Source organism: Parambassis ranga, chromosome 4 (genome assembly GCF_900634625.1).
Source record: "Parambassis ranga chromosome 4, fParRan2.1, whole genome shotgun sequence".
Taxonomy (NCBI): Eukaryota; Metazoa; Chordata; class Actinopteri; family Ambassidae; genus Parambassis; species Parambassis ranga.
The window spans coordinates 512,860-521,646 of record NC_041025.1 but is presented as its reverse complement, the minus strand read 5'-3'; the positions used below and the strand labels follow the sequence as shown (position 1 = coordinate 521,646).

At 41.2% G+C, this 8,787-nt stretch overlaps 1 protein-coding gene across 1 annotated transcript; it reads right to left on the bottom strand.

Moving 5' to 3' along the window:
• Positions 1-110: 110 nt before the first annotated feature.
• Positions 111-8,739, bottom strand: tubgcp5 (tubulin gamma complex component 5). The gene is made up of 23 exons (XM_028403784.1): positions 8,240-8,739; positions 8,086-8,139; positions 7,295-7,403; positions 6,965-7,061; positions 6,786-6,865; positions 6,532-6,667; positions 6,298-6,415; positions 6,035-6,124; positions 5,780-5,873; positions 5,443-5,695; positions 4,765-4,967; positions 4,561-4,676; positions 4,216-4,484; positions 3,943-4,141; positions 3,496-3,684; positions 3,243-3,425; positions 3,048-3,132; positions 2,853-2,973; positions 2,558-2,709; positions 1,199-1,324; positions 1,023-1,111; positions 843-943; positions 111-748 (listed from the first exon to the last, which is right to left on the bottom strand). Exons 1-23 carry the CDS (start codon positions 8,371-8,373, stop codon positions 702-704), a joined length of 3,045 nt encoding a protein of 1,014 aa, XP_028259585.1. The 5' UTR covers positions 8,374-8,739; the 3' UTR covers positions 111-701.
• Positions 8,740-8,787: the final 48 nt, after the last annotated feature.

Below are 8,787 nucleotides of genomic sequence, written 5' to 3'. Positions count from 1 at the left end.
CTATATTAATAAATGCCATGTTTAATTTTTGCATTCAGCTATTCATCAATGTTATGATTTGTAAATGTAAAAAAATTACAACCCTCTGTATCAAACTTATAAACACTGAGAACTTTTAAAAATAGCTTACTTTATTTACTGTAACTTCAAAGAACATGACATATACACAGAAAACCATTGTAGAAAGGAACAAATACAATATGGCAACACTCAAAACAAGTCATGTTTAGAATCGCTTGTTTCAGGGACAAAAGATTTCACAGGGAACAGGTGAGAAGTAGTGTACCCCCTGGCCACCAGGTTACACTTTGTCTTGAGGGTAAGAGGAAAAGTGAGGAGCATTTACAGCTAATAGTTCAAGGCATATCTTGTAGCATCTACGGAGCCTCTCTGCGGCCTCTCTACTGAAGCCATACATCTGAATGAGACTAATACTGCAAGTCTAATCTTCTCTTATTGTATTCCATTTAAAGTGGAAGGAAAAAAAGAAAGGCAATATCGTCTGGAACAGATAATTAGCAGATTGTGCATTTATCTTCATTTGTATGTAAGTTGGAGTACATTACAAATATAGAATACATATCAAATGAAGACACTAGGCAAAGTTTATTGTGCTTGATATACGGCCATTTAACTTGTGGTATCATGATACACACTGTCATGAACAAGATTATTCTCAAACACTGAAATATGGATGTTCCTCAGCACTGCTCAAATCCTGCCATCAGAGAAACGGCCAGAGACTCCACTGTACAATGAGAAACAAAGGAAAAGTTTTTATGAGTCCAATTACGTATTTGGAAATTTAGCAGGTTGTTTGTATTCAATAAAGATTTACTTACAGTGAGGGAAGGAGCCACGACATACTGCCTTGTTGAGTATAGTGACAAGGAACATGTGACAGTTTTTGAAATCTGACTCCATTTTATCAATAGACTCAATCCTGAAACAGAGTAATAAACACAACATTTAGATCAAACCCTGCCCAGATTATTCCTTTCATTTCATAAAAGAGCCCTTACTTCCATGCTCCAAATCCAGCTTGCCATCGGTCTGAGAAAATGAGGACTAGATTAAGAACCTTCATAATTGCCTCCTTCACAAAACTGACCTGAGAAACAGGGATCACATTATCATAACAGGATTGTATAATGAAAATGCATTAAAGAATTGACTCTTTTCTGTGCATGCTGTTCACCTTCTCCCTCAAAAGACAGCGGTCATGTATGGTTGCCAAATATCTGTAATGAATCTTGATCAATTGGTCCAAGTCCTTTGCATCCTGTACTTGGTGCTGGAATTCCAGACCTGTGCTGTGAAGAATCTGAAAGACAACATGCAGGCAGCATGAAAGACTGTTGTAGGTTTGTATATACCAGTGAGAATTCTACATAGATTTTCATGTGCAATTAAAAGCAAGAGGAAGAAGAAGAACATCTCAAGTATTGTGTTTTCAGGTTTTCTGGTCCCGAGACACCTCCGCTCCACAGTGGGCCCCTCCATGGACCCCCTGCAGTTTGCCTAGCAGCCTAATGTTGGAGTGGAGGATGCTGTCGTCTCCCTGTTACATCGAGTTCTTTCCCACCTGGAGAAGCTCGGCAGCACTTTGAGAATCATGTTCTTTGATTTTTCTTTTCTTTCGAGTGCTTTCAATACCATCCAGCTGGCAATTCTGAAGGACAAACTGGAGAAGCCAGGGGTGGACCACCAGCTGTCACAATGGACCTCACAAACCAACCACAGTTTGTGGGAGCCCAGAACTGTGTCTGACCTGCTCGCCAGCAGCACAGGTGCTCCTCAGGGGACTGTACTGTCCCCTTTCCTCTTCACCCTCTACACGGGGGACTTCAGGCACAACACTGATGGCTGTGTGCTGCAGAAGTTCTCTCTCACTCTGATGACACTGCGATTGTTGGTCTCATCAGTGACAACAGCGATGCAAGGTACAGAGGACTGACGCAGAACTTTGCGGACTGGTGTCAGCGAAACCACCTCCTTATCAACACAGGGAAAACCAAGGAGATGGTGGTGGACTTTCACTCTGCCCCAGCAGCTTCGGTGACAGACTGCTCCACAGTGTAAAGAGAGATTCAGAAAGCCTTTCCTTCGTGCTGCTGTCAGACTCCTGATCATGTGCAGTATTCCTACACTACATTGTACAGTACAATATTTATTCATTTAGCTTCTTGATTCACTATGTACAGTTAAATCTACAAACCTCTCCTACCTCCACTCATGTGTGCAACATCTGTTAATATGTGATCTTATTTTCACTCTCTTATCTTATCCTACTTTTACTACTGTATCTGTGATGTTGCAACAATGCAATTTCCCCATTGTGGGACAAATAAAGGGTTTGTTGATCCTAATCTTAACGGGTATGAGGGTGCTACTGGAACACATGTACAGTATGTTATGTAATATTATGTTTAATGTTATTTAAGTAATTAAAAACACATCACAGTGGATCCACAAGGCTGTCCCATTTCAATCGTACCTGTGAAAATCACTTCACCCACAACTTAAATTTTAGTTCAACTGTCTTGATTTCTCTTACCCTGGTCATGATGTAGTTGTGAAGGCTGTTGACAAAGTGCATAAGTTTGACCCGCAGCAGACGCATTCTGTGGATCTGCTGATTCATGGGCTCTTTGACCTTTACATCCTCCGATGAAACTCCCTCTAGTTTCTTTGCAACATCTGTGAAATCTAGGACAAACAAACATTTCTAAGAAATGGCACCTCTATTATTTTATAAGAAAATTGCTGATTGTAAAAGTCACTAGACGAAGCTGACAATGCTGGAATGATTTAACGTTTTTGCATAATTTATGGAATATTCATTCTCATACCACTGAATCGAAGTGTATCCAAACTGTATTTGGCCCATTTGATTTGCAGAAGGAGAAGAAACACTTGATTGTAGATCTTCTGACACTCTGAGCTGATTACAATGTCAACAGGCCAGGGAACCTGTTGATGGAAAGGTCATTGTGACAGTTTCAAGTCTAAATATATAAGCAAAATGCATTATCATCACTGCTTACCTTGTAACTGAGGGTTAGCACTTCTAGATTATTTACAGGGTGCTTTTTCCTGGAAGGGTCAATAGGCTCCAAAAAGATTGACAACCTATACAATAGTAACATATGAAATGTAAAAAAATATGGACTTTTCATTTGTGTCAAATTCATGCTAATACATCTTCAGTCTGTTCTATTACTAGTATTGTAATACAGTACCTGCTGCTGTCCTCTGGGTAGCGCTGTCCCACTGCCTCCTGCAGCTGCACATTTAAAAACGACAGCTGCTGCCAGTTCTCCTTCTCCTGAACCTTGTCAAAAATGGCTGTGTAAAAGTCATACATGGTGTCCCCAGCTTCCAGCAGGAAGTAGTTCCTCATAGCTTGGAGGTATTCCAACAGCCTGGGGAGATGTAAAGAAACATATGTTTTGTAAAATAAACTAAAATCCTAATCATCACAGAGGGACCTACTTGTAGTCCTTTTTCAGAGTCTTCATCAGATTCCCACAGCACTCGATGTACCGCTGCTCAATGTGGGGGTAGAGGCAGGAACGCAGGGTGAGCTCAAACGTCTGGCACGTGACAGACTGAGAGGAACGGTCTATGATGAAATCATCTCCAGAGAAACGCTCTTGGAAATCACTCTGCTCCAAGTAGAGCCTCAAGAGGGAGGACAGAACAGAGCCATTGCTATGCATATTTTTTTAAGTCTCTACTTAGTCAAGTCTGGGACAAAAAATGTAATCCTTCAGTAATCACGTCATTTTTAACATTTGGGACAAAAACCAGAAGCAGAAAAAACCATTACATAATGACTCAAAAATGTAAACAGGTTATATTTTAAATTGCTTGACTGACAGATTTACTAGTACTTTAATGTTGGAATATAAAGGAATTCTGATTTTGATTGTGGTTTACCTGGCAAAGTTGATAGCCAACAATGGATCATGGACATCATCGATCTCCAGATGCTGTGCCATGATAGACTGCATCTTTATTAGACTTCTCTTGGTGGCCTGCTGCTCAGTCACTGTGTCTATAAGAGATTCCTCTTGGCTGCAGAGGCGTGACTGCACCGACTCTAGAAACAGTGTGTACACATTCTTCCTGTCTGCATCTGTAACATAATATTTTGGCATGAGGTTCAATAAGTTACTTTAGCAGTTACAGAAAAGAAGCAAAAACACTGACCTCTGGAGGATCTCTCAGATTGCGCAGCGTCTTTACAGTTCAGATTTTTGAGTAACTGCATGGACTTCCCAGCCATGATGATCTGCTTGAGGACAGGTTTGAGAAATGACACCATAGTGAGCTGCCGGTTGCTGGAGCTCTGATCTCCTCCAGAACTCCCACTGGCTGCATCATTTAACTTCTCCTCGCTCTCCACCATCTCAGACACACTGTATAGCGTGTAGGTGGCATGCCAAAAGTCCCTGTGATTCACTGGGACATCTTTGTTTCTGGAAAAAAAGCCATTAAAATGCAACTGACAATTGATATATTATGTTTTAAAGATCTTGTTAAATCTGCTGCAACCTTTGGATAATGAACTCTTTGGCAGGGTCAAACAAATGGCCGTGAACAATCCATTCATCCACAATCTCCAAGTATGGTCGGACTGTCTCTGTCCATAGTGAAAACAGTAGAGCCACCTGGTGAGGAAAGAACAAATCTAGATTAGCCTTATCTTATTATAAAAGTTCTACAACACGCATATAATTTACTGAACAGAGCCTTAACTGTTTGCTCTGATGCTTCCCCAACACTGTCATACTCAATGATAGCCTTGTAGAGCGTGTTCAGCAAGTGAGAGGCCCGCACAACATTTGGTGTGGCAGGTGGGACTTCTGCAACTCCAGTGCAGAAGACCTTGTGTAGGACTTTTATTTGAGCCAAGTGAGGACTGAGTCGCTCCAGAACAGCAGACAGGGTCACCGTCTCATCTGGAAAACAGGATGACTTGTCAAAGACAAATAATAAAAGCTAGGGCTGATTATGTTGGATCAGACGACACAGAATTAGCTCAACCAGTAGTGCGGAATGATTTTAAAAAAATCTCAGGAGAAAGTACAGAAGTCCTTCATAAATGTAGCATTAGCAGTGCTATTGTGACATTCCAACTCTTAAAGCCTAAATGCCCTGTCATTCTTATCTATTAGTTTAAGAACCGAAGATGCACGGTAACAGGGGGAGCCGTCTTAATATGAATCATCTCCCTTTCTCCCTAGAATGTTTAAGTTGTACAAGAGACGTTTTTTCTGTCCACTTCCTCATGTGCAACACTATCCACAGCTTTATTAAAATCAATAGCTCTATTCAAACAATTGCAAACTAATAATCAAGCATTCTAGAGTGGAACATTTCTTTGGGTACAGTTTTGTGTCAACTGATTTAACCCTTAACAATACTGGCACTTGCCATTGCATATGAGCTCTTTCTCAATTGTGGTCAGCTCCTCTTTAAAGCAGGTGAAGTACTTGTTGAGTGCCCACACAAAAGCCTGGTAGGTCCTGAAGGGAGGCTCGGAGCCCTTCTTGGAGCTGTAGGAGGAACTGGAGCCTGGTGGGCAAGGTTCCGAGCTGTACCCTGTCACCTCATCTATGAACCTCTGCAGCCTGTACACCGCCTGCCCGTACACAGCAATATGCTCCAGTACTGAGTGCAGGCAGTTCTGCAGTACAACAGAAGAAAAGACTGTTTTCTTATACTGACACAGGACACATTTAACATGTGCAACTGAAGATCTCAAACTTACACTGGTCAGATGAGTTACCACCACATTATTTCTTACTGACACTTTTCCGTCATGGTGATGGAATATAAAATGTTTCTTAACTCCAGAAAGAAGCCTGCAACACAGCAGAACCACAGATCAACTTTATAATAAAGGGACATAACAGCCAAAAATTCAAACGTTTCAGGATCTACAAGACAGTAAAATTTGTGACAAAACAGATCAGTTTCTTTGTAAGTCAATGAGCAGACACCGTGACATCACTACATCTCTTACCACAATGTCTCCCGTATAACTTGTGTCTCAGTGACAAAGGCCTTTTCTTCTGGCAAATACAATGGATCCGTGTTATACAAGTGCTGGTCCCTAGAAAGAGTACAAACACATCATTTTAACTCAAATATCCACAAAGGTTATGTAATCTGAGTTACCATTTTTAATATTACAAAGCTTTATTTTCTTGTCGTTACAACTAGTCACCTCCTACTTTCTTCTCTTCATATGACTTTCCCCCCATTTTTCTCAAGCTGATATCTTACCAAACATTGAGCAAGTTGGAGTGCAAATGCAGGCTGTGAGGAAAACGAGGTGCATGTGCCACCCAGTATGGTGTCACCACATGCTGTTCAAGCCAGGCACGGGCGTCTGGCTCACCCACTGAAAAGACACATTTAAAAGTGGCTTTAAAACAGACATGCAATTGTGAATTCCGGACCTGCTTCAAAGTTCATCTTTCCATTATTATTTTATTTTGGTGTTTGATTGGTTCGCACCAGTCCATGTGACTGGAACAGCCTTGTTGGTGTTGTCCTGATCCTCCTGGGGGGTTCTGTCCAGCTGGATTCCAGAGTCCTCCCTGCTTATTGGCTGTTGACTGTCATCATCCTCGCTCTCCTCTTCAGACCACTCCTGCAACGCAATGAAGCTCGATTTCTATCCACAGTAGAACTGTTTGTTTGTTGAACTGGATGTGTAGGTATTGTGATCATTCATGTTCATAAAGTAAGATTGGTGAAGATTTACTCACAGGGGTGTCTGGGTATGGCCCAATGTCTATTTCCTCACCCTCCAATAGATACTTAGCCCAGTCAAATTTGTCCTCTGGCTCTGCGTACAATTTGAAGAGACCATGATTAAAACGTACGTTACGTTAATGTAAACAAATTTAAACGGTATTAAAGAATCATAAGTAAAACATGAACTCACCAACTTCCTTCACCCTGGGTCTCTCCGTAAAGTCTGTGTTAGTAGGGGACCCCGATAAGAACAGCAACAATGACAGAATTCTGTAGTGTGCATCGGTCTGAAGAAAAGAAAACAAAAATAAGGATACTAAGAAGTTCTAAAATGATGAAACATTTAATATGTTTACATTCATTCATTTTCCACCTCCAAGGTGGCCGTTTTGTCACAGAACCTCCACTCATAAGTTCATTTTTATCGGCTGCCGGAAGCCTCTGACTTCATCAGTTCTGCTCAATTTGAATATAACATGATCTGGATGAATGGGAGTCACAGCCAATGGATGTGTTTTACCTTGGTTCCGTCTGTATTGGGTAAAGGTGAAGACAGGAACTCTTCAGTTAGTTTCACCCAGCTTCCTGCTTTACTCAGGTCTGAATGGACCATCAGTTTTTCGTAGATTCTGGAAAACAGGACAGGTGTATGACAGTGTTGTTCAAAGGATATTCTCACTGTTGTTATTTATAGCAATAAATAAACCCTGTTATGTAAACTGTTAGGCAAAGGCTCACCTGTGCTAGTACTTTTAATGACAGTAATAATGTTGACACCTTTATTCGCTGGTTTCAGTCATTTACTTTTAAAAACAGGAACTAGTAACAAGAATTGTTCAAATTCCTGCTGCTCCCAGTCTTTTGAAGAACAGGAGACATTATCATTGCTTAATATAACTGTTTACACATGTCTGTGTATTGTTGTCAGGACACCCTCAAACTGCACCCTATAGATAATACAATTTGACCTTGATTTATATTGAAACATACTGAAAATAAATAATTAATACAGGTTTTAGCCTTGAATTTTATAGCATTTACAATTAATGACAATCTATCGCCAGACAGAAGACTAATTACAATAAAGTAAGTATAAAAATATACAAAGGTGACAGACATGACTCATTTAAACATCCTCTGGAGAAAAGGAGACGTTCACATTAAAGATAGTTATTGTCCCGGAACGATGACTGATCCTGACGATCTGTGTCCCTGTGACAAGCCTGTCCTCAGTTTTTGTTCTTCTGGTCCACATGATAACATAAAATGAAAGAAATGCAAAACACAACGCAACTAGCACGACTCACTTACCCGCTTATGCTACGTTGAACTTTATGACTGTCAACGTCCAAAAAACGATGAAACCTAACGAGATAAACAGAGCTTGTTAACAACACTGCCTCTGTGGACTGCTAACGGTTGGTTGCAAGTTAGCAGCTAACAAGCTAGCTCCTAATCAACTCACTTGAAATTTGACCAGGCAAATTTTAACGCCAGCTGAAAGTTTTGGTCCTCTTCATCCTCGACCCCACTGAAACATCTGACCAACTTCTTCGTCTCTTTCTCAGTCTCCTTTTCGAAGGTGCTCCAGTGTGCCATGTTTATGCTAACTGTGGTAGCTTCACTAGCACCGAACGATACATGGAATCAGCTATCCGCCATTCTTGGCTGCTGGCCCGGTTCCTCGAAAACAACAGCAGCACCGAAAAGATGCCTTTTATGTCATATGTCATTTATGGAAAACCTTCATCTACAGCGAGTCCATCCATTGATTCCACAGGCGCGTGCAGCGCTCCTCGCCACAACAAATGGGTCACCATGCGCATGCGCGGTATCAAAATAAGTGTGGTACTCTTGGTTTTCGTTAACGTATAAACGCTCGTGTGTTGAGACCGTGGGCTTGTCGTGACGAGAAAGCTCCACGCAAGTCTCTAAAAAATACTGCAGCGGTTCTGAAGGACCTCCCATAATTCTTTGCACTCCATCGTAGTAACGGTAGCTTTGGGATTTTCA

What these genes read in the sequence shown, in the direction of transcription:
- tubgcp5 (XM_028403784.1), bottom strand. Translation starts at nt 8,373, where the DNA reads ATGGCACACTGGAGCACCTTCGAAAAGGAGACTGAGAAAGAGACGAAG. An exon ending in ATCTGAGAGATCCTCCAGAG is followed by an intron (nt 4,142 to 4,215) that starts GTCAGTGTTTTT and finishes ATTATGTTACAG; the next exon opens with ATGCAGACAGGAAGAATGTG. An exon ending in GCTGGATTTGGAGCATGGAA is followed by an intron (nt 944 to 1,022) that starts GTAAGGGCTCTT and finishes ACTCTGTTTCAG; the next exon opens with GATTGAGTCTATTGATAAAA.